General features: G+C 31.9%; 1 protein-coding gene across 5 annotated transcripts in view; it reads right to left on the reverse strand.

Moving 5' to 3' along the window:
* STK3 (serine/threonine kinase 3) overlaps window positions 1–26,794 on the reverse strand; it is a 498,339-nt gene that overhangs the window by 162,953 nt on the left and 308,592 nt on the right. For 4 of the 5 annotated variants that reach the window (XM_031947032.1, XM_031947033.1, XM_031947036.1 and 1 more), the window contains one exon: window positions 11,363–11,410. The exons of the other annotated variant lie outside the window; for it this stretch is intronic. In XM_031947032.1, coding sequence (XP_031802892.1) covers window positions 11,363–11,410 — 48 coding nt within the window. The remainder of the gene's footprint in view (window positions 1–11,362; window positions 11,411–26,794) is intronic. 5 annotated transcript variants of the gene reach the window in all.

Raw genomic sequence — 26,794 nt, forward strand, 5'->3', positions numbered from 1 at the left:
GGAGATACTAATAGACTAGTATGGTATAACTCTATGGCTCATTATAGTAGAATGGCATAGTTTTCCCTGCACAATAAATAACTACAGAATATTTTTTATTTTTCAAATATTTCCGTTTGTTTTCCCTTTACTGATAAGAGTAATTGTGGTAATTCTACAAGTTTTAATTATATCTTATCTCTTCTCAATGACTGTATATATAAATAAGAAGGTTGGACCCGAGGTTGATTTGGAAGATTTTATGTTTTGTTTTGTTTTCTTTTTTTTAATTTAAGGCTGTATTCATGGTCAGAAGGATCAGATGGGAAATCTTGACCTCCTGAGTATCATGTTCTATTCAAATATTTTAACAAAGCAGATTAGACAGAATTAGAAATAAATTACTTCAAATGATCAGAGGACAAGCTGTTTGTTTTTAGGATAGATTGATAAAGAAACAAATATACACCAATAGGTCACCAGTTGAAATTTTTACTAAGGCCTAAAAGTACCTAGAAATTTGTAAAACGAATGAATTTTTGTCCTGTTTCAATAAGTGGGTGGTCCTTCCATTTTACTGCTGATTTTGTCCTACTTGCCTTTAACAAATATAAACTTCAGTCTTGGATTATAATTTTTTTTTTGGGCTGAGGCAATTGGGGTTAAGTGACTTGCCCAGGGTCACACAGCTAAGTGGTGTTATGTGTCTGGGACCACATTTGAAATCAGGTTCTCCTGACTTCAGGACTGGTGCTCTATCCACTGCGCCATCTAGCTGCCCCTTGGATTAAAACTTTTGCAGTTTCATATGCATGTTTTAAAAATGCATCAAAACTTTCAGAATCAGAAAAATAGTCATGGACGATTTGTTCATCAATGAATCAAACCTACAAGTGTGACAAGAGCTAACTATGGGCAATACTTCAGAAAATCCATGATGTAAGGCTGAACAAGTTCATGGCATTACAGTAAAAGTTTTTCCAAATAACAGAATTATTTTACATCCTCTTTGCACAGATGTAATGCACAGAAGAAGAAACAATCTTAACATTAATTTCTTTTCTTTCTCTCACAATCAAGAGTATGTCAAAGAATTTACAAAGATAAAGATATTAACAAAGAGAATAAAATATTTTACAAGCACCATAAAACTTTTTGGCTATAGTAAGTTCATTAGAAAAACCACAAGAGGGCACCAAAGACAGAAGACTGGAATAAATTTCACTACAAAATTGTGAATATATGTTTCATAACACTCTGACATTTACTAATAGTCCATATACAACTTTCAGAAACATACCAGTCATCATTACTAATTCAAAAAAGAACTGAATAATTTAAGATACAATAACCCTATACACACATATTTCACCATCTTTTTATGACCTAAAATAAACTCTCATCTGCAGAATATATTTTAAAGTCCTTTATCCCCTACAATGTCTATTAAGAAACTTTGTGTAACAATAACAAAGAGTATTAATAAAAACTTTTAAAATTTTTAAGTGTTTTACAAAATGTTATTTGATCTTCTCAACATCACCATGAAGTGATACAAATGTTGTTATCCTCACTTTACTGTTGAGAAAGTTGAAATTCAGAAAGGTAATCAATATCAGCCACATTCTCAAAGATAATTAGCAAAAGATTAAGAAGGTAAGGTCCTAAGACTCAAAACCTAAGCAGTCTTTCTGCTACAATACAACTACCTCCTTTTCTTCTTCTCTCTTTGGTGTCTCATTCAGTGATTTCACCAGCATCACTAGTTCAATTACCTCTGTATAAATGCTTCTCAGAATTTTTCTCCTGAGTCCCAAGTCCACACCATCAAAGGTTATGATATATTTCCAGATGGATGCATCCTAAGCACCATGAACTCAACATGTTCAAAACTGAAGTCATTTGTTCCTCTAAAAATTCTCCTCTCCCAAACTTTCCTATTTCTGTTAAGGACATCATTATGCTTCCCCATCAGGCAAGTCTGAAACTTCACTATCATTCTAGGCTCCTCATTTTCACTCATCCCAAATATTGAAGCAGCAATCAAATCTTGACCTGCCTATCTTTCTTTACTACAGCCTTTACATCCATCCCTTTCTCTCACAACCACAACTCTAGTTCAGGCTTTCTCATCATTTCTTAATTGGATAACTGCAACAGCTTCCTGAATTTTCTGCTTATATTTCTCCCTTCTCCAATCCATCCTCCACAGAACTAATAAAGTGATTTTCCTAATAAACATGTCTGACTATGTCACTCCCCTTTTTCCAATAGGAAAGAAGGACAGGGAATAATATTAGAGGGTAAATCATTTACACCTGCTTGGCTACTGAACTACTAAAGAAATATACATAATTCACATCTCTTCATTAATTTTTAATTCCATATCTGAAGCTAATTAATGACAAACATGAAGGATAAACAATATACATTAGAATTTTTAACAAAAACCTATCCATAAAACTACATGTTCTTCATTTTACTGAAAACTAGTTTTAGGTCTTTTTGTTGTTTGTAAGAGAGTAATTTTATATTTTATAGTTCATATTTGATAAATTTCATTTAAAATGAATTAGTGAATTTTATGTAAAAAGATCTCCTTTTGAATATTGTAGTCAGTGAGTTTTCCTGAATAATATATGTGAATGAATATAATGAATACTTCCACATATTATTCTAGTTTTAGTAACAAAGCAAGCAGGAATAAGACAATTTGAATATTTGATGATGATTTAAAATGGAATAAAGGTTGGAGAAAATCAGTTGTATTGGGGTATAATTTGTTGAAATCATGAAGTGATTTAACCATTTTGGAAAGCAATTTGGGGTCACACTAAGGAGGAGTTAAAATAGCCCCTCTATGTTTTGGCAAGAGATACCACGGCTAGGTATAAATCTCAGGAAGGTCAAAGACATAAATAAAGCCCTCATAATATCTCAAATTATTTAAAACAGTCCTTTATGTAACAGCAAAGAACTAGCCATCAATTAGGAAATTGTTAATGATAGTTTGATGATTTAATGATGGTACACAAGTGTAATATATTATTGTACCATAAAAAATGAATCTAAAGAATACAGAAAAGAATTGAAAAGTTTATATGAACTAATGACTAAATGCATGCATAGGAAAGCACAACAAAATGAAAAGATCCTAAATGCTATAAAGTTATCAACCAAATATGGACATAAAGAAAGATGAGAAAATATACTTCTCTTTTCTCTTTGCAGAGATGGGAATATAGATACAGAACACTACACATCTTGTCAGATTCAAGTTGATGTGCTAGGTACTTTAACTACCTTTTCATTTTCTCTTTTTTATCCTTTACATCATAAGATGGTTCCCTGGGTAAGGAAGGAGGATATGGATGCATTTGGAAATAGATAATATAAAATGAAAAGATATCAAGAAAAACTAAAGTGCAAAAAAGTGAATAAATTATTGGGTATTTTAAAATAAGTACATTTTCAAAGTATACCCAAAAATCATTCATCCACTTGGCTACTGTTTCTTGTAGAAGTTATATTATATTCTCCAATTGAAAAATGGTCAAAGGATATGAACAGACAATTCTCAGATGAAGAAATTGAAACTATTTCTAGTCATATGAAAAGATGCTCCAAGTCATTATTAATCAGAGAAATGCAAATTAAGACAACTCTAAGATACTACCTACACACCTGTCAGATTGGCTAAGATGACAGGAAAAATAATGATGATTGTTGAGGGGATGCGGAAAACTGGGACATTGATGCATTGTTGGTGGAGTTGTGAACGAATCCAACCATTTTGGAGAGTAGTTTGGAACTATGCTCAAAAAGTTATCAAGCTGTGTATACCCTTTGATCCAGCAGTGTTACTACTGGGCTTATATCCCAAAGCGATCATAAAGAAGGGAAAGGGACCTGTATGTGCACGAATGTTTGTGGCAGCCCTTTTTGTAGTGGCTAGAAACTGGAAACTGAATGGATGTCCATCAGTTGAGAATGGCTGAATAAATTGTGGTATATGAAAATTATGGAATATTACTGTTCTGTAAGAAATGACCAACAGGATGATTTCAGAAAGGCCTGAGAGACTTACACTTAACTGATGCTGAGTGAAATGAGCAGGACCAGGAGATCATTATATACTTCAACAAAATACTAGATGATGACCAGTTCTGATGGATCAGGCCATCCTCAGCAAATCAGATCAACCAAATCATTTCTAATGGAGCAGTAATGAACTGAACTAGCTATACCCAGAAAAAGAACTCTGGGAGATGACTAAAACCATTACATTGAATTCCTAATCCCTATATTTATGCACACCTGCATTTTGATTTCCTTCACAAGCTAATTGTACAATAATTCAGAGTCTGATTTTTTTGTACAGCAAAATAATGTTTTGTCATGTATACTTATTATGTATCTAAGTTATATTTTAATATATTTAACATCTACTGGTCATCCTGCCATTTAGGGAGGGTGGGGGTAAGAGGTGAAAAATTGGAACAAGAGGTTTGGCAATTGTTAATGCTGTAAAGTTACCCATGTATATATCCTGTAAATAAAAGGCTATTAAATAAAAAAAATAAAAAAAATTTAAAAAAAAAGAAGTTATATTATAGAAATAAAGATATACATAAGTGTTTAATAGGCAGGCAGAGTGACCTATGCATGAACGTTGCAATTCTTGGGGGTAATTTTCCTTATATCTCTAACTAGGCAACTTGGTGGCACCAAGGACAGAGCACTAGGGCTGAATTCACATTTTGCCTCAGATGCTATGTATTTCCTGGCAGGTCACTTAATAAACTCTATCTCAATTTCTTCAACTGTAAAATGGGAACCATAAATATTCAACCTCATAGGGTTGTAGTGAGAATCAAATAAGATTATATTTGTTAAGTGTTTAATATAGTGCCTGATCAATGGTAGATAGTAAATAAATAATCATTACCTTTTTTTCCTAAAAGTTTTCAGACAAACACAATTCCACAACTGCAGCAAAGTATGGAACAATCTTGATCTTACTAAAAAAATTTTATTATTTTCACAAATTTAAAGGACAACTAGTGTATAAAGCATTTTGTACATTTTTACCTGTAAGTGCAAATTTAGTCCTCAATGTTATTATTTTTTTTTCTAAATCAACATGAAACAGAAATCTCAGATGTTTCAAAACTAGTGAGAATGGCAGAATCAAAAGTTAATATCCATAGCTTGACCCAAATTAAAACTAATAAAATTGTTTACACAAGAATTAACTAATACATTGCATGTAAGTCTGGTTCCTTTTCACTACCTCAGAACAGGAAGACATAAAGTCACAAAAATAACAGAAGAAAGAAATCTCCATAGGATAACTGACTTTGCACCACAATGTACAGCGCCTATGACTTAGAAGACTAGGTTTCAAATCCTGCCTCAGACTCTTTTTAGTATAGGGCAAGTCACAACCTTTCTGTGCCTTAGTTACTTTACTGTTAAAATGGTGTAAAACAGCACCTATCTCTCAGACTGGTTATGAGGATCAAGTAAATTAATGAATGCAATGAGCTGTGCAAACCTTCACATGCTATATATAAATGCTAGTTATTATCATTAACATTATTAGTAGCAGAGAATTTATATTAAAGCTTTTTATTTTTCAAAACATATGCATAGATAATTTTGCAACTTAGCCCTTGTAAAACCTTGTGTTCTAGTTCCCCCCCTTCTTCCACCCCCTCCTCTACATAGTAAGCAGTCCAATATATGTTAAACATGGTAGAAATATATTAAATCCAATAGATGCAAATATATTTATCCAATTATTTTGCTGTACAAGAAAAATCAAATCAAACCAGTAAAGAAAATAATGAAGAAAATAAAATGCAAACAACAAAAAGAGTGAAAAATGCTATGTTGTGAACCACACTCAGTTCCCACCATCTTCTCTCTGGGTATAGATGACTGTCTTCACAAGACCATTGGAACTAGCCTGAATCATCTCATTGTTGAAGAGAGCCATGTACATCGGAATTGATCATTGTATAATATTGCTGTTGCCATGTACAATGATCTCCTAGTTCACTAACGGAGAATTTCTATGAACTTCTATGATCTCATGCTGCCTCTCCCAAACTCTCCACTCTATTTTCAACTGAATTGTAGTGGATAGAGAGTGGTACTACAGTCCATAAAAATTGAATTCAAATTCCACATCAGAAACTTAGCAGCTATGTGATCCTGAGCAAGTCACTTAACCTCTCTCAGGCTCAAAAACCTCTTCTGTAAGAGAGGGCTAATAATAAGACCTATATTGCAGGCTTATTGTGAGGATAAAATATGATCATTTTTGTAAAATGCTTTAGAAATATTAAAGGGACATATAAATGCTGATTTATTTTAATAATGATGATTCTTATTGTGGCTGATACATTGGCTGATAGATATCATTGTGGATGATAAATTAGAAAGAAAACACCTTAATTTGCTGCATATAAGAAACAGAAAACAAAGATTCATTTCTAAAAAGGATGGATTGGAATAGAATTGATTTCTCAACTGAATCTAAAACAAGCAGGAATGATAAGTATCATGTTGGACAAGGGAAAAATAAAAAGATAAAAGTTAAGAAAAACGGGCAGGGAAATTATTTTTTGTTTTTGTTCAATCATACAGTTGCATAACACCCTACAAATGATTCCAAAGACATTATCCATAGGATTTTCTTAGCAAAGATACTGGAGTGGTTTGTCACTTCTTTCTCCAATGTGTCCCTAAGTTTAGGGGTTAAGTGACTTGCCTAGGCTAAATTTGTACTCAAATATTCCTCACTTCAGACATACTACATCACCTAGCTGCCCAGGGAAATTATATCATGCTTACAAGCACCACAGAAAATGAAACAATATAAAGATTAAATACACCTGTATTGAACTAGATAATATTTAAGTACTAAAAAATTAAGACCTAGATAATAAGTGCCGCTTTCAGATTTATACAAATCTAACAAAGTTTTATTTTTAAAAATAAATTAAGATTCTGACTGAACTATTGCAAATGTACAATATAAGCTCTGGGAGGAAAGGACTATTACCTTTGTTTTTGTATTCCCAGTATTTTTAGCAATTACTAGGTAGGCATCTTTAAAGACCAAATAAAAATGCAACAAAATTCTAACCAGAAAGGGGGAAAAAAATTAATATTTTCCATTGTTATGGCAAGTGCATTTGTTAAGGATTGATTGATAAATTCTGTGAGGGAAAGGGCTCTTTTTCACTGTCTTTGTATACTTGGTTGCTTAATAATAAATGTCTGGTGAGACTAGATTGGAAATCCCTTTCCTACATATCCTTAAAATGGAGTATTCAATTTCTAGGTCAACATGATAAACAAGATAGAGAACTAGATGTTTCTACTGATCCACTCAAAGCATATTCCTCTTTCCCTTCCCCAAAAAAAAAAAAAAGAAAAGAAAAGAAAAGAAAAATTCAGGTGTCACTATGAACATTCAGAATTCAGGCTAAAATACAAATATGGAAAAAAACCAAGTCAATGAACTAACTTCTACATGGAGTTCATTAAGCAATTCTCTCTGATGTCAAAAGTTACCAACATTGAAGATACATTAGCAGATTCATATGGTCTCAAACTAAATTCAACCCCATGCTCTTCTCTACTCTCGCTATAGCATTGTGGGGATCCCAGCTCTAGATTTTCAGAGATGGCTTGGGCCAGGACTGTGAGCCAATGCTCCCTTGTAGTGCTCTAGACCAAAACACCTTAAACTGTGGGTCACAAGGTCATGAAGTCATAAAAATTTGGGCAACAGAAAAAGATTTCTGAAATTTAATGAATTAATTCAAAATCAAACAATGAATCCAAGGTATTTCCAGCAGTGCTTGCCTGTATTATATTCCACGACTTCAATGTAGCCTTGGTTCTGAACACACATGAGCACTTTGCACAGCACATGTACAAATATTTCCAGGAATACCTCATCTCAGATTCAAGAAGGGATCATGTAAAAATTTCTCAAGTGAAAAGGGGTAGTGAATGGAAAAAAGTTAAGCCCTACTCTAGATTAAAGAAGTTCTTTGAAGCCAAAGAGCCAGTGTCTTGGTGGATAGCATTTTGTGTTAGGAAAGATCTCTGCAAGAGAGCCAGAAACAGAAGGAAATGGGCAGGATGTGGGTCTGGGCTATAAACAAATCTCAACATTGTATCTCATTCCCCTTGCTTCCCCAAGATTCAAACTACAAAAAATTAATACAAAAGCAGCAGCATTGGCAGACCTTTAAACTGTCAGTGCCAGGATAAAGAAGTGAGGAACCAAAAGAGCAGAGGGAACAGGACAGAATATAGGGACAGGTCACAGTGTGAGTGAGGTCTCTGTGGTACTCCATTAAGCCTGAAGAAATACTAAGCATTTACCTGGAGACAATTCTATGCATCCAAAAATCTCCTGGGGAAGAGACCTTGGCAAGTATACCATGAACTGCCTATTGTGGGAAAAGGCTGAGATGCTTTGAGGTTTAGTCCCCAAGAAAACTACTATGAGAAGGGAAAAAAGAAAGTCAGAAAATGAGCAATAGGGGAAAATAAAAGGAAAATTACCCAGATTACCAAAGATTTCAAGAAGAAAACTCAAAAACTTTGAAAATAAATAGATAATTTTTGTGGCGACAAAGAATTAGAAATTTGAAAGGATCTCCTCAATTGAAGAATGGTTAAACAAATTGTAGATATGATTGTGATAGTATTGTTTTGGAGTTGTTTCTGTTGTGTCTGACTCTTTGTGACCTCATTGGGGTTTTCATTGAAGAGATACTGAAGTGATTTGCCATTTCCTTCTCCATTTAATTTTACAGATGAGAAAAACAAAGGAAAGAGGATTAAGGAATCTGCCCCAAGTTCCCAGAACTAATAAGCATCTGAGCCTGGAGTTGAACTTAGAGAAATCTTTAGAACTTCAGGCCCAGCAATGACTACTGTACCAACTGCACTAACTACTGTGCCAACCAGCTTCTCTATGTGATGGAGTATTAATTAGCTTTAGGAAACGATGATGAATATGGTTTCAGTAAAACGCGGCAAGACCTAAATGAACTGAAGCAAAATTAAATAAGAATCAGGTGACCCCTGGGCATAGTAACAGCAATATTTCAATGATAATTAACTATGAATGTATATAATGTAAACAATGATATAAGAATTTCAAAGGACTCATGATGAAAAATAATATCTACTTCCAGAAAGTGTACTGATAACTCTGAGTTCAAATTCAAGTATAATTATATTTCTTTTTTCTTTTTTTTTTTCCTTTTTTTTTTTTTTTGGCTTTTGTGTGTGACATAGCTAATATGGAAATACATTTTGCATGATTTCACATAAATATCTGATATATTGTTTGCCTTCTCAATGAGTGGAGGAGTGGTGGGAGGGAGAGAATTAAAAGTTAAATTTTAAAAAGAAAAGAATGTTATTAAAATATTTTAAGAAAGAAAATAAGTAAATGAATAAAAAGCCAAGATGAGGTGAACAAATGTCGAATCCAAGGATAGTAACAGCAATAGAGGAATCAACAATAGTGAAACTAAGAGACTTCTTTCTAAATGTACACAAAGAAACAAGGGTGAAAGCAAAAGTCAGGTAGAAATAACAATGAGAAGGCAGGCCTAGAGCACTATGGAAAGAATCTGGTGCCTATCTCCTGCTAAATAAACTTTTTTAATGGAACTACATTACAAAATAGGAGAGTGAAAGAAGAGGGGAAAGGGAGGAGAAGTAATAAGACAGCAGGGAAGTATGTGATATGCACAAGTGAAATCACAGATTGGCAATGAAAGTAAGAACACCCCTGGCGGTCTCAGAAAGAGAAGAACCCACAGTGAAGTGGGTGAGGAGGTAGGGAGAAGAACTGAAAATGGAAAAGAAGGGAGGGGAGACCTTGCTTTAGTATAGGGAAATGGTTCCCACTGATGAAGTGTACTACGAGTGAAAAGAGATAATTCTGTGAAAGGAGATGGGAACCTTGTAGTCTGAGGAATACAGCTGTTGAACATTTATCCCACCTTAGGAGGAGGGAGCTGCATATTAAAGAGGCATCCAGCATCTGAGAGAGTGGAAGGACATGTACTCAGAAAGAAAACTTTGAGGCAAATGGAAAAGAGAAGGTAACCAAAGGGAAGATATAAATCAGTATTAGGCTACATAATAAGAAAGCTAGTAAGGGTGGCAAAGTCATAAAAGGAGGCAGTGATTATTTGTTACCTGCAGGAATTGTTCTGGACAATGGAAAAAGGGAACTCTTGGGACACATTCCAAAAGGCAATGGCAAAATATTCCATAAGAAAGTCCAAAATGGATATCTTTGAAATTATGGCTCCTTGAGGAAGGCAGAGAAGAGAGAGAAGAGATAATTATAGGGATCGTGTATCAGACAATGAGGATATAAAGTAGACAGAAAGAGAAGATAGAGAATAGAAAGAGAAAACTCTTCTCTGGAAGGGAACACACACAAAAAAATTAAAAACTAATGAACAAGATTAGATGAAGAGAAAGAAAAATCTACTTGACTGAAATGAAAAAAATGAAGGAAAGAATTAAATATCCAGAAAAAAGTAGGAAAGAACAAAGAATTAATAAGGAAAACCCCAAAGAGTAAAAGATAATTGGAAGAAGAATTAGGATGAAAGGAAGAGAGCAACTAGGAATAAGGTCTCTTTAAAAATCATAAAGCCAAAATAAATGAAGGAACCCAGTACTGATTACAACAAAAAAAGAAGAAAAATCATAACTTGAAAAAAATCTAATATAGACAAATGGAGGAAAATAAAACATACCTCTCATAATAAAGCAAAAAAAAAAAAAAATCCCCCAAATAAAAAGACAACAAAAAAAAACATATATTGTGAAAGTAATCAGACCACAAACCAATATCAATAATGAATTTACACATCCCATATGCCTTAACACTGAAATTCATAAAGAAAATACTATCTGAGCCACAAGAATACAGATTGCACAATAGCAACAGGAGACTTCAATATCTGTTTTGGATATATCTAACAGAAAGATAAACAAAAGGGAAAATAGATTTAAGCTAGATCTAAATATGACTGCAAAAGACTCACATATTTCTCAGCATTATGTAGAATTTTTATAAAAACTGGAAATATATTAGGGCACAGAAATAATAGAAGCATAAGCAAAATTGCAAAATAGTTAATACATCCTTTCCATACCACAACACAATAGAAATAGTCACAAGTTCAGGACCACAAACAAAAGGAATAGACACAAATAGAGAATTAATCATGAAATCTTAACTAATAAGTAGGTCAAGGAACAAGTCAATGACATTATAATTATGTGAATGAAAATGACAATGATGAAAAAAACATACCAAAATTTCTGGAATGCAGCTAAAGCAGTCCTCAGGGGAAATATATCTCTATAGACATACATTAACAAAATAGAAAAAAAAAAAAAGGATTAATGAATTGAATATGAACTTTTAAAAATAAGAAAGCCAACAAATAAATAAATTTAAAATAAGCACAAAGAAGGAGAAACAAAAAATTAGATGAGAAATTGATAAATTAAAACCTAAAAAAACTCATAGAAATAATAAATAAAACTAAAAGATGATTCTTTGAAAAGATAAAATTGATAATCTTTGGCTAATCTGATTTTTAAAAGAGGGCAGGGAACCAGATCAATTAAAAAAAAAAGGAAATGAGCACGATGAAATCACAACAGAACCAAAAGAAATTTTTTTAAAAATCAGAACATATATACAGTTACATGCTAACAAAACTGAGAACACAAAGCAATTAAAAGATTATCTTAAAATTTTAAAAAAAGCTATCAGAAGGCAAGATAAAAATGTTGAATAATCCAATACCAGAAAAGGAAACAAAATTCAGATTTAGATGTAAAGAAATTACCAAAAGAGAGGAAAGTGACCCTGTGGACACACAGAAAACTTCTATCAAAATTTTAAGGAACAATTAGTTACACTATTTTACATATTATTCTCAAAAAAATTGAGCAAGAAACAACCCTATCAGCATCTTTTTTATGAGACAATCAATACCAAAATGGGAAGGTTAAAATGTAGAAGAAAACTACCGGCCAATATCATTAATGAACATTGATTGCCTCAAAAAATTTAAACAAAATCCTATCCAACAGGCTACAACAGATTTATACAAGAAATCATTTATTATGATTTCATGAGATTTATCCCATATATATGCAAAGATGGCTGAATATTAGAAAAATAATCATTATAATTAATCATAAAAAACTAAAATATCCAAAACCTCATAATCATATCAATAGATGCAGAAAAAGCCTTTGACAAAGAAGTGCACTTTTTTATACTAAAAATCCTACAAAGTGCAGGTATAGATGGACTTTATTAATATCATAAAAAGCATCTATCTCAAACTAAAAGTAAGGATCATATACAAGGGCAAAATACTAGAAAATTTCCCAATAAATTTAGGAATAAAGTAAGGATGCCCACTCTTTTCGCCGACTGGATATAGTTCTTGAAATCCAGTGAAAGGAAAAAAGAAAAGAGAAAGAAATTAAAGGGAAAAAAATAGGTAAAGAAGAAACAAAACTATCCCTATCTGCTAAGGAGATGATGACATACTTAGAAATCCTAGGAAATCAACAAAAATACTGAATCAATTAGTAGCTTCAGCAAAAGCAAAGGCTAAAAATGTAAAAGTGTTTTTTAAGATTATCATTCCTTAAAAATCAACATTTCTATATATTAATAAAACCAAAACAGTAATAATAGCACAGGAAATCCTATTCCACCTAATTACAAAATATATAAAATACCCAGAGTTCAACCTATCAAAGCACATCAAAGACTTAGATTCAAAAACAAACTGCTCCTTAAAGAAACAAAAATTAATTTAAATAGCTGGAGAAATATCCAATAGTAATAGCTAGTTCATGTCAATATAATAAAAATGATAATGCTTCCAAAGTTTATTTACACTTTGAATTCTATATCAATGAAATTATGAAGGAGATGCTTTATAAAATTTGAGGAAATAATACAATTCATTTGAAAAAAATAAAAAAATCTAGAATATTGAAGGAAATGAAGTAAAAATAAAAGGGAAATAGCACTCAAACTATATTATACAGGAGTAATCATCAAAAATATTTCATCTTGCTTAACAATAAAAAATAAGCAGACTAGATGAGACAAGAATCAGAAAACAATGGAACTCACTCTCCCATGCTTAAAAAATTGTAAAACAAAGTTATCAAGAAAAAAATTCATTTGATAAAAACTTCTGGGAAAACTGGAAAATAGTCTGGTATTAGTTAGGTTTATACCAATATTTTAAACCATATGCCATTAAACTGATATACAAGCTTAATATTAATGATTAGAATATTAGAAAAATTAGAAGAGAAACATTATCTTCACTTTTCTCCCAGCTATGGGTAAGGGATGTATTCTTAAGCAAGATAGAGATTATAGTAGTAATTTTGTAGTGATTACAAATGATAAATTAGATAACTTTGATTACACAAAACTAAAAGTTTCTGTACTGACAAAATTAGTGCATTTAGAAATTCAATTAGTGCATTAGGAAGGGAAAGAAGTAATCAAATGAGAAATCTTCGTATGAAATTTCTCTGAGAAGGATTTCATATCCAAGACATTCAAACAATTAGTAAATATGTATTCATACACACACACACACACACACACACACACACACACAGAGAAATAAATAAGTGGTTCAAAGGATATTAAAGTTCTCAAAAAAACTGAAAAGTATTTACAACCATATAAAAAAATGCTCCGAATCATTAATAAGAGAAATAAAAATAAAAACAACCCTGAGGTTTTACTTTATCTTATACTCAGCAAATTGGCAAACATGATAAAAAATAGTAATAGTCTATGTTAAAGGGTATCTAGAATGAGAAGCATACTAACACATTGTTGGTGGAACTGTGAAATGATATCACTACTTTGGAAAACAATCTGGAATTAGGCAAAAAACAAAAACAAAAAAACTGACTAAACTGATCCCTCAACAGAATGGAATGTTCCATAAAAGGGAGGCTGCAGAAGGAAACACACTAATGGGGAAAGTGAAAAGAGCCCTGTAAGAGATATATTCCAGGATAAGCAAGCCACAAGGGTGTAGTTTGTTCCAGGGCAAAGAGGTCCCAAGAATTTGAGGGAAGTTTCAAGATAAGCCAGCAGTAAAGAAAGCATGATTTTGAAGTCTAGAACTAAAGTAAGGAACGGAACCAAGAGAAGGAAGATAGATCAGCCTGGGGCCTTACACAACATAAAGGATCCAAGAAGAACTCACCAATACGAGAATTAGGATAGGAAAGTCAAAATATCTTTGAAACTCAATATTCTTATCTAAAAAATAGGTAGATATATATATATGTATATATATACACACATATATATACATACATACACATATACACACACATGCTATCTATCTTGCAAGGTTGTTGAGAAGAAAGCATTTTATAAACTGTAAAATGATATACAAAAGATCTGTTATTCAATAACAACATCTCTACAGCAGATAATTCTTTTATTGCTATTATTGGTTTTAATTTTGTTTGCCACATCAAAACAAAGATATAGAAAGATGCTTTGTATTACTTTGCATGGATAATTAAAATATTCCTTGCCTTCTTGATGAATGAGGGAAGGGAAGAAGGAAGGAAGAGAATCTGGAATTCAAAAATTTTCAAAAATTAAATGCTAAAAAGATAAAAAAAAAATCTTTCCAATCTTATTTATTCCTTACACCCTCTCCTTATACTCTATGATGCCGTGACACTGGTTTCCTTGTTGTTCTTCCCTCAGTGCACACCATCTCCCAACTCTGTATCACCATAATTATAATGATTTCTCTCTTCATCTCTTTTCTTTATCTTCAAGGCTTAGCTAAAATCTTACTTTTTTCAAAAAGGCTTTCTTGAATTCTCTTAATTCTAATTTGTTTCTTCTGTTGATTATTTTAACTTTGTCATTTATATAGTTTATTTATACATAGTTGATTATATGTTGTTTCTTACATTATATTGTGAACCTCTTGAGAGTAGGGACCGTATTTTTTATTTTGTTGTATTTAATGAGTAAAAGTATATTTATTTCAAAGTTTAAATGGTTTTAAAATTAGGAAATCCTAGAAAGTCATTCTATAAATTTTAAGCTCATGAAGTACATGAATAATAATTTTCATTCATTTTGGGCATTGCATCAAACTTATGTGAGAACCTAAATATTCTCTCTAATGATGAAAAATGGTATTTAAAAATAGCACTCAAGAAAGACAACTGCTAATTTGTCCTCTAAAAGTGAATTAACTTTTCCTAAATCATTCAGCCATTTAAAGTCAATATAAAGTAAAATACATTTATTGTTTTATTAGCCCAATGAATGGAATATTTGGGCATAATTCCCATAGACTACCATAAAATTAGGTTCCTTTCATTTAGAACTGCTCAATTTCAGAACCAAGTTCATATCACATGTCAAAAAATGTCAAAAGAAGATGTTGGTCATTTTTAGTAATACTTAATCCTAAACTTTTATATTAGGATTAACCTCCTATAGAATATTGTTTGAAATTCTTGCTTAATTTAAAAAATCTGTACAATTACTTCAGCACCTATCAAAACATGTCAGTTTGTCAAAATACATTTTCATCAGATAAGCTATTCCTGTAATATGTATAAAAATCAATTCAGAGTATACTATTTCTAATAATGTTCCATAGTTCTCTTCAAAAACGGATTTTTAAATATTTGTTATACATGACCCAGAAAGGAAAAAAAAATCCTTTACATATTTTAAAATAATCATCATATACCATTTCATTTTTTAAAGTCCAATTTACAATTGACAAAAAAGTATATTGATTTTAAATTATTAACTGTACTTTACCTACAGTAAACTAAACTCTAAAAAAAAAGTAAATCTATGAATATGAATTAATATAACACATAGGTCTATCAGTTTTTTCATTCAAAACAAGGTATATGATATGAAAAATCATCATATAGAATTTAGAGAATATAATCAAACATTTGCTAAATGCAGGCATCCCTTTGGTTACAATTCAATAAATAGGATTGTAGCTATGAAATTTTAAAATTAAAGAAAGAATCTGATATATGTTATCTGACCATCTAAACTTACAGAATTTGTCAGTGGTCTAATTCCATCTAACTCTGTTTCATGCTGACCCAACCACTGGCTCAGGACCAGCAAGGGTCAAGCTAAAAATAGTATTCAAAAACACATCCAAAGAACATTGTTCCCAAGGCCTGAAAATAAATATTGGAACATATATTAGAGTAAACAACTTCCCCTATCAAACTGAAGAAGACCTTTCACCTTTTTTTTCAGGGATGAAGGAAAAAGAGTTTTTTTAAAAAGTGTTTCTTTGCATTGAGTATAACAAAAACCAACAATTAAGAGCTTAGCCCTATCTTTATATGCAAAAGACTATCACTGGAGGACATTAAATGAAGAATATTATTAAATTATTAATTTATTTTATTAAATGTAAGTCTGATGTAGGCAAAAATTTTCGCAAAAGACTTCTGAAATATATTTCAACTCTAAGTTTTCTTTTGTTTTTTTTTTTTTTAATTTATTCAACTATGCCCATTATTCTTGAAACTATGACAATTCCTAGTGTCCAATCTTTCATCAAGGATTACATATTTTAGTCCTCAGATTTATTGCCCTCAACATTATATTACAATACTCTACAATTTTGTCTGGATGGATACTCTCTCTTCCAGAATATTTCTTAGTACTTTCATGGAAGATCTATGGATTGCTGTGGGTGTGAAAATCATGCTCTTGTTCAAAGAACATGGACAATTTTCAGATGAAGAAATTAAAACCATTTCTAATCATATGAAATACAGATCAGAGAAATGCAAATTAAGACAACTCTGAGGTACCATTACATACCCCTCAAACTGGCTAAGATGATAGGAAAAGATAATGACGAATATTGGAGGGGATGTGGGAAAACGTGAACACTAATACATTGTTGGTGGAACTGTGAGTGGATCCAGTCATTCTGGAGAGCAATTTGGAACTATGCTCAAAAAAATTATTAAACTGCACATACTCTTTAATCCAGCAGTATTTCTACTGGGCTTATATCTCACAGAGAAATTAGAGGAGGGAAAGGGACTCACATGTGCAAAAATGTTTGTGGCAGCCCTTTTTGTAGTGGCAAAAAACTAGAAACTGAGTGGATGCCCATCAGTTGGAGAATGGCGGAATAATTTATGGTTTATGAATGTTATGGAATATTATTGTTCTATAAGAAATGATCAGCAGAACGATTTCAGAAAGGCCTGAAGAGACTTACATGAACTGATGCTGAGTGAAATGAGCAGAACTAGGAGATCATTGTACACAGCAAAACAATATTATATGATGATCAATTCTGATGCACGTGGCTCTTTCTAACGAGATGATTGAGGCCAGTTTCAATGATCTCATGATGAAGAGAGCCATCTAGATCCAGAAAGAGGACTGTGGGAACTGAATGTGGATCACAAGATAACATTCTAACTCTTTTTGTTGCTGTTTGCTTGCATTTTGCTAACCTACTCATTTTCTTTCCTTTTTGATCTGATCTTTCTTGTGCAGCAAGATAATTGTACAAATATGTTGACATATGTTGGATTTAACATATATTTTAGCATGTATAACATATATTGGATTACTTGACATCTAGGGGAGAGGGTGAAGGGAAGGAGGGGAAAATTTGGAACACAAGGCTATGCAAGAGTCAGTGTTGAAAAATTATCCGTGCATATATTTTGTAAATAAAAAGCTTTAATAAAAAAAAAAAAATCATGGTTCTGTGAACAACTTGATGATATAGATACAGTCCATCCCCAATTCTATACTTGAAATCTTTCAACCTTGGTAGAACCTGTCAGAGAATTCATCTTGCTATATTGCTAGTCAAGGTCACCTCCACACCACAAGAAGATCCTAAAAGATGGTTTTAGGGAAGAATCCAAAATACCAAAATTAATCAACCAATCTCCATTCATTTAAGTATCTTCTATGTGCTCCAAGTACTGTGCTAGGAGCGGGGTAGACAAATACAACATTTGATCAATCCCAACTCACAAGGAAGTTACATTTAAAAGAGAGAGTTAACATACACATATAAAATATGAGTATACATATGACATATACATACATATTTACATCTACACATATATACAAATATATATGTAGCATAAATATAAAGTTAATATATACAAAGTAGTTAAATATAAAGGCATTAGCAGTTGGGGAGATCAAGAAAAGCTTAATGCAGAAGGCATTACTTGAGCAAACTCTATGGGGCAGAAGTAAGAAGGGAGTGCTTTCCAGTGCAAAGGACAAAATTTGGGAGACACACACAAATGTAAGGGGAATGATATGGATAATTAGAAACTGAAAAGGAATAACCAGATAAGTAGAAAAAGAAAAGGAAAGTGTCACAAAAACACAATGAGGAGGCAGTATCTAGCAGAAGATGACCAAAACATGCTCCAGGTCTCCTGTTAGAGAAAAGAAAGATTAAAAAATGTAGAATGAGTCTGTTGTGCCAAAGTATAGAGACAAGTTGAGAAATATTAATTTTTAATTGGAAAATTTAAGTTGACTTGATCACTCAGGATTAGCATCCAAAATGTGTGGCCCTGAACAAAAGCACATAGGGCTTTTTATATGGTTCAACAGAGACCAGAAAACAGTATAGCCTACTTCCTATCTGACATTTTTGCAACTGTTTGTTAAGGGGATACATCAAAGAAAGGGCAAGGAGACATCAGTCTACCATGAGATTTCCAATGCTGTTCTTATGCAAGAGGGTTCTGACAGAAGGAAACAAGGGTCTTTTTCGAATCCACTTTTCCAAATCCAGTTTTTCTGGGAGGTTGGGGCTATGGTTTTAACAAGACAAACTTTTTTTTCCCTGGGCAATGTGAAAACTTTAGACAAGCTCCAAATTTCTATAACTCTGTAACTGTAAGCTTGTCCTAAATATTCTATCACTCTTGCAAATAAAAATTGTAGGCAAACTTTTTATATTCAGGCCAACAAATGACAGAACTATCTTAAGATGGAAGCTACTGGCTGAGAAGACAAACTAAAGAGAAGCATCTGTTAAGAAAGTTCTAAGTATGATTCTGCCAAGTACTTTTAATTCTTTTCTTATTGTTTCAGTTTACAAAACCAACAACTAAACATAACTTAAATTCTCCTCAGAAGCAGCAATTCCTCTCTGGGGACTAAAGATTATATAAAAGAATCATGAAAATACATTTCTATTCCAATTTTTTTTTTCCTGAAGCAATCTGGCTTCTGTTGATGAGAGCCTTAAGAATTACGAGTTTCTGACATGCAGACAGAAATTTCATTCAATTCAATAAATATAGAATAAAAACCTAGTTTGTGTAAGCCACTAGATATAAAAATTTAAAAACAAAAACAGTTTCTTAACTCAAGATACTTCATTTTACTGGAAAAGTGAGAAAGGGTGGAAAAGATATTTCAAGTATACATATAAGTATATAAAGGTACATGTAATGTATTTTCAAAGTAGAAATTTTAAAAAAAAAAAAATCTCTTCCTACAGGAAGTGACTGAAGAGGGAGGGAAACTGCTCGATCTCTTTACTGAAGTTGTGTTCCCATTAAGATTTTCATTCTTAGAGAATGGGGCAAATCAACTCCCATAGAAATTCAAATTCTTTTCCCAATTGAGGGTCCTTGTCTGATCACCGTTTTCCGCCCCACCAAGATACCCAATATAAAGATTCCCTCAACTGTTTTGCAGATTTCCCGGTAGCTTCCGTTGCGGACCTTCCCACTGAGAAAATTCCAGCCAAAACCATTTCCTTAATAGGTCTTTACCACAAAAGTCAGTCCCCTTTTACTACTGGGATTATTCCCAAAGAGATTATAAAGAAGGAAAGGCCGTATGTGCAGAATGTTTGTATCCTTTTTGAGGGTAAAACTGAAACGAATGGATGTCCACATTGGAATGGCTGAATAAATTTGGAATGAAATAGGAATATTTTGTTCCCTTAAAAAAGAAAAGTGATTTCGAAAGGCCTGAGAACTTACAAAACTGATGCGAGTGAAATGAGAAGGACCAGGAGATCATTATAACTTCAACAAAATACTATTGATGACCGTTCTATGGACCAGGCCATCCTCAAAAAGATCAACCAAATCATTTCCAATGGAGCAGTAATGAACTGCACCAGCTATGCCCAGAAAAGAACCTGGGAGATGACTAAAACCAACATTGAATTTAACCCTATATTTATGCCACCGCATTTTTGATTTCCTTCAAAGCTAATTGTTAAAATATTTCAAGTCTGTTTCTTTTGTACAGCAAAATAACGTTTTTCATTATACTTATTGTTATCTAATTTATATTTTAAATATTTAACATCAGGTCATCCTGCCATCTATGGAGGGGTGGGGGGTGAGGTAAAAATTGGAACAAGAGGTTTAAATTTTAATTGTAAAATTACCCATGATATTCCTGTAAAAAAAGGTTTAAATAAAACCAAAAAAAAAAGTCGTCCCTTAAACATTTTTATATAACAATAAACTTTTCATTTGTAACTAATGATTGAATAAGGAATTTTTTCTTTAAACCCCGTTGATTTAAAGGGGATATTTAACAACTCTCTTATTGCCACTAACCTCTTGACCATCAGGAATTGAGAGCATTCAAACTGCATCAACATTTTAGCTATACTTCCAAGGAAGCAGAAAACTGGGAAAAAAATTTTTACATCCAAGATTTGTGATAAAGACCCCATATCTAAAATATATAGTGAACTGACTCAAATTTAAAAGAATTCAACTATTCTCCAATTGATAAATGGTCAAAAGATATGAACAATTTTCAGATGAAGAAACTAAAATCATTTCTAGTCATATGAAAAGGTGCTCTAAATCACTATTGATCAGAGAAATGAAAATTAAGACAACTGAGGTACCGCTGCACACCTCTCAGATCGACTAATATGACAGGAAAAGACTATGACAAATGTTGGGGAGGATGTGGGAAAAATGGGGCACTAATAAATTGTTGTTGATATTGTGAAGTGATTCAACCATTCTAGAGAGCAATATGGAACTACTGCCCAAAGGGCTGTCAAACTGTGCATACCCTTTGATCAGGCAATGTCTCTACTTGGTCTGTATTCCAAAGAGATCATAAAAGAAGGGAAAAGGACCCACACGTGCAAAATTGTTTGTGGCAGGTCTTTTTGTAGTGGCAAAAAAATTGGAAACTGAATGGAGGCCCATCAGTTGGAGAATGATTGAATAAGTTATGGTATATTAATGTTATGGAATATTATTGTTCTATAAGAAACAATCAGCAGGATGATTTCAGAGAGGCCTGGAGAGACTTACATGAACTGATGCTTAGTAAAATGAGCAGAACCAGGAAATCAATGTACACTGTACATTGGCAACAGCAAGATTATACAATGATCAGTTCTGATGAATGTAACTCTCCTAAATAATGAGATGATTAAGATCAGTTTCCATAATCCTGTGGTGAAGAGAGACATCTGTACCCAGAGAGAGAACTGTGGGGACTGAGCATGGATCACAACATAGCATCTTCACTATTTTTACTGTTGTTTTCTTTCATTTTGTTTTCTCATTTCTTTTTTCTTTTTGATCTGATTTTTCTTGTGCATTCTGAGAATTGTGGAAATATGTATAGAAGAATTGTGCGTGTTTAACATATTGGATTATTATTGTCTAGGGGAAGGGGTGAGGGAGAGGGAGAAAAAATCTGGAACACAAAGTTTTGCAAGGGTGAATGTTGAAAACTATGCATATGTTTTGAAAATAAAAAGCTTTAAAAATAAAAGAAAAACAAATAAGATTCATGCAAGAGAATCATGAAAAAAGAATCAATAGCATGGGAAAATATATACAATAATATTTCAAGGAAAGTAAATCCCTAAAAAAATTAGTACTGGTCAAGGAAAAGAAAGTACAAAAGTTCCCTGAAAAAAATAATTCCTTAAAAATTTCTCATGAATAGGCAGAGCCAATATAATAAAAATGACCATTTCACCTAGGTTAATCTATTTATTCAATGTCATACTAAACTATCAAAAATATATTTTATAGAGTTAGAAAAAAATAATAAAATTCATCTGAGAAAATGAAAGGTTAAGGATATCAATGGAATCTATGAAAAAAATATGAAAGGAGGTAGTTTAGCAGTATCAAATTTCAAACTGAACTATAAAGCAGTAATTATCTTTTTTATTAAAGTTTTTCAATTTTCAAAAGATATGCATGGATAATTTTTCAACATTAATTTTGCAAAATCTTGTGTTCCAATTTTTCTCCTTTCTCCCACCCCCTGCAAGTAATCCAATATATGTTAAACATGGTAAATATATATGTTAAGTCCAATACATGCATACATATTTATACAATTATCTTGCTGTAATAGAAAAATGAAATCAAAAAGGAAAAAAAATGAGAAAGAAAAAATACAAGCAAACAATAAAAAGAGTGAAAAAGCTATGTTGTGATGCACACTCATGCAATGGTACCTCAGAATTGTCTTAATTTTTATTTCTCTGATTAATAGTGATTTAGAGCACCTTTTCATGTGACTAGAAATGATTTTAATTTCTTCATCTGAAAATTGTTCATATCCTTTGGCCATTTATCAATTGGAGAATGGCTTGAATTCTTATAAATTTGAGTCAATTCTCTCTATATATATAAATATATTATATATATAAATATATTATAAATAATTTTATAAATGAGGCCTTTATCACAACTTTGAATGTAAAACTGTTTTCCCAGTTCAATGCTTCTCTTCTAATCTTGTCCACATTAGTTTGTTTCTACAAAAACCTTTTAACTTAACATAATAAAAATTTTTTATTTTTTGTTCAATATTGATTTTTACTTCTTCTTTGGCCAAAAATTCCTTCCTTCTCCACAGATCTGAGAGGTAAATTATATTTGGTTTTTCTAATTTGCTTATAATATCACCATTTCTAAATCAAGAACCCATTTTGGCTTTATCTTGGTATAGGGTGCTAGATGTAGGTCAATGCCTAGTTTCTGCCATATTAGTTTCCAATTTTCCCAACAATTTTTGTCAAATAGTGAGTTCTTATCCCAAAAGCTGAGGGTGTGAGGCTTGTCAAACACCAGATTACTATAGTCATTGACTATTTTGTCCTGTGAACCTAACCTATTCCACTGATCCACTACTCTGTTTCTTAGCCAGTACCAAATGGTTTTGATGATTGCTGCTTTGTAATATAGTTTTAGACCTAGCATAGTTAGGTCACCTTTATTTGCATTTTTTTTCATTAATTCCCTTGAAATTCTTGACCTTTTGTTCTTCCAGATGAACTATGTTATTATATTTTCTATATCTGTAAAATAATTTCTTGGGAGTTTGATTGGTATAGCACTGAATAAGTAGATTAATTTAGGTAGTATTGTCAGTTTTATTATATGCACTCAGCCTACCTATGGGCACTTGATATTTTTTCAATTGATGGATCCGACTTTGTGTGGAAAGTGTTTTGAAGTTGTGTTCATATAGTTCCTAATTTTGCCTTGGAAGTAGACTCCCAAATATTTATATTATTGACAATTATTTTAAATGAATTTCTCTTTGTATTTCTTGCTGTTGGACTTTGTTGGTAATATATAAAAATGCTGATGATTTATGTGGATATATTGTGTGTCCTACAACTTTGCTTAAGTTGTGAATTATTTCTAATAGCTTTTTAGTTGATTTTCTAGGGTTCTTTAAATATACTATCATATCATCTGCAAAGAATGATAATTTGGTTTCCTCATTACCTACTCTAATTCCTTTCATTTCTTTTTCTTTTCTTATTGCCATATAAAGCAGTAATTATCAAAATAATCTGTTACTAAGAAGTCAAATGGTGGATCACTGCAATAGATTAGGTACAAATTATATTATAGGAAATGACCATAATAATCTAGTATATGATTAACCCAAAAATCAAAGTTTTGGGAACAAAAACTCATTATTTGACAAAAATCTTCTGGTAAAATTGGAAAAAAGGATGGTAGAACTAGGTCCAAATCAACATCTAATAATATATATATATATATATATATATATATATATATATATATATATATATATATATATATATATATATCAAGATAAGGTAAAAATGGGCACATCATTTACAAATAAAGATGATACCATAACCAAATTAAGAGTTTTATCTGTTGGAACAGTCAGTTTATCAGATTTACAATAAGGGAGGAATTTATAGAATGTAATTTTGATTATATTTTTTAAAAGTTTTTATACAAACAAATCAATATAACCAAAAATATAAGGAAAGCAGAAAACTTGGAGTGGGGGAGAGGAATCTGTAACAAGTATCTTAGTAACAAATATATAAAGGTCTCACTTTTTGAATATATAGAGAACCGAGTCTAATTTATAAAAATACAAGTTATTCCCCAATTTATAAATTGTTAAAAGTTATGCACAGGCAGTTAATCAAAAGTATCTACAGTTTTATGAAAAATTGCTCCAAATCACTATTAATCAGAGAAATGCAAATTAAAATAACTCTGAGATACCAACCTCACACCTATCAGATTGGCTAATATGACAAAAAAGGAAAATGATGGATTTTAGAGGAGATGTAGGAAAATTGGGACATTAATGCATTGTTGATGGAATTGTGAACTTATCCTGCCATTCTGGAGGGCAATTTGAAATTATGCCCAAAGGATTATAAAACTTGGCATATTCTCGATTCAGTAATATTAATGATATATTGATATAAATTCCAAACATATCCCCAAAAGGGAAAAGGATATATTTGTACAAAAATATTTATGGCAGTTCTTTTTGTGGTGGCTAACAATTGGAAATCAAAGGAATGTCCATCAATAGGGAAATAGCTAAATAAGCTGTATTATCTGATTATAATGCAATATTACTGTACTGTAAGAAAGATCATCAGAATGATTCAGAAAAACCTGGAAAGACTTACATCAACTAATGCATACTGAACAGAACCAGAAGAAAATTGTATATAGCAAAAGAAGTATTGTTCTATGAAGAACTGTAAATAAATTAGCTCAGCAATATAATGATCCAAGACAATAACAAAAGATCAATGATAAAGCATATTATCTACCTCCAGAGAAACAAATGATATTGATTGAATAAAGACTGAAGAATGCTTTTTTAATTTAATTTCTTGTTTTTCATTTGTATCTTTATACATTTTGTACATATGGACTAATAAGTGCACATATATATCTGATAGCTTACAATCTCAGAGGGAGAAGGGGGAAAAGGGAGGGTAGATAGAACTTGAAACTCAAAACGTTAAATAAAAATTTATTTTAAAAATTGGAAAAAAGAAAAGAAAAAGAAGGTGGAAACTTTAATGATAATTGAATGGGGAAAAGGAAGAAATGGGACAAGATAGAAAAAGTACAAGAATTAGTTTTATCAAGAAGAGAATATCTCATCCTGAAAGACCAGAGGAAAAGAGAAGTGGATATTTGAAAAAAACAGAGACTTTGAGATATCCTGGAAATAAGATGTGAGAGTTCATGATGGCTAATTAGCATTTTCTCAGTAAAACAAATTCTTTCTGGACTTGGGGATGGGGAGGGCCTGAGGAATGAGGGGAATACTGTTATCAATGGTTAGGGAGAGTCATAAGACATGAATGAAAGGAATGCCATGCAGCACTGAAGGTCAGATAGTACAGACCGGTTGAGGTCAGATAGTATAAATCAATTATAGATCTAATAGAACATTTTCCTATCTACAACAATGTTCCAGTACTTGGGAATAAGCATAGGAATGGTAGAGATTATCCAGTGATAGAAAATGGTAATTTGGGAACAGCAAGAAAAATTAACAATGGACTGAAATGTAAAAAAGAAAAATTACCAACCATAGCATCAAGATAGATAGATAAGTGGGAAATGAAATCAGAAGAGAGGTAATGATTAGGAAAAGAGAGAAGGATCAAGGAACTTTAGAACCTAATTTATATGGAAAAATAGATTTGGGAGGAATAAATTAATGAGCCAAATGTAGACAAAGAAAATTATGACTAAGGAGGAGAAATTCATAATCCAAAGTGTTGAAAGCTAGGTAGTTCTGAGTGATAGTGCAATTTTAGGCCTAAGTCCTATGGAAAATGTAAGCAAGGGAAGAAGAATGTAATAGCAATATTGGACTTAAGGAATTCCCTCGAGGGGTTAGGAATTTGTAATGGTCATGATACAAATACCCAAGTCACCAAGGAAGGTAGCTGAAAAGCTACCTCTCTCACTTGGATAATTCATTTTTTATTCATTTTCCTAAATAAATTCTATAAGTAGAGAACTTCATACACAAAAAAGAATTGTAATGCATCATTGTTCTATAAGTATTTTCATTTTTCTTTTCTACAGTCACCTTTTCAAGAAGGCACTAATGAGTAGCAAAAATGGAAAAAATCAGTAGAACCAAAAGGTTATCAAGAAAGAAAACAATGATTCTTGACTAAGAGAGTTATGGCAATATACTAATAACCAATAGGTTCCTATGTGAAAATAAATACTTCTTCATAAGCGTTTGGGTGGGGGAGTGGACAAACTGATTAATACAACAATTTTCTATTGATTGTCTCATGTCTAACAACAGTACCTAAATATAAGTGAATTTAATCATACATACTATCACCATAGTCCA

The sequence above is a fragment of the Sarcophilus harrisii genome, chromosome 1, assembly GCF_902635505.1.
Source record: "Sarcophilus harrisii chromosome 1, mSarHar1.11, whole genome shotgun sequence".
NCBI classification, from domain to species: domain Eukaryota; kingdom Metazoa; phylum Chordata; class Mammalia; order Dasyuromorphia; family Dasyuridae; genus Sarcophilus; species Sarcophilus harrisii.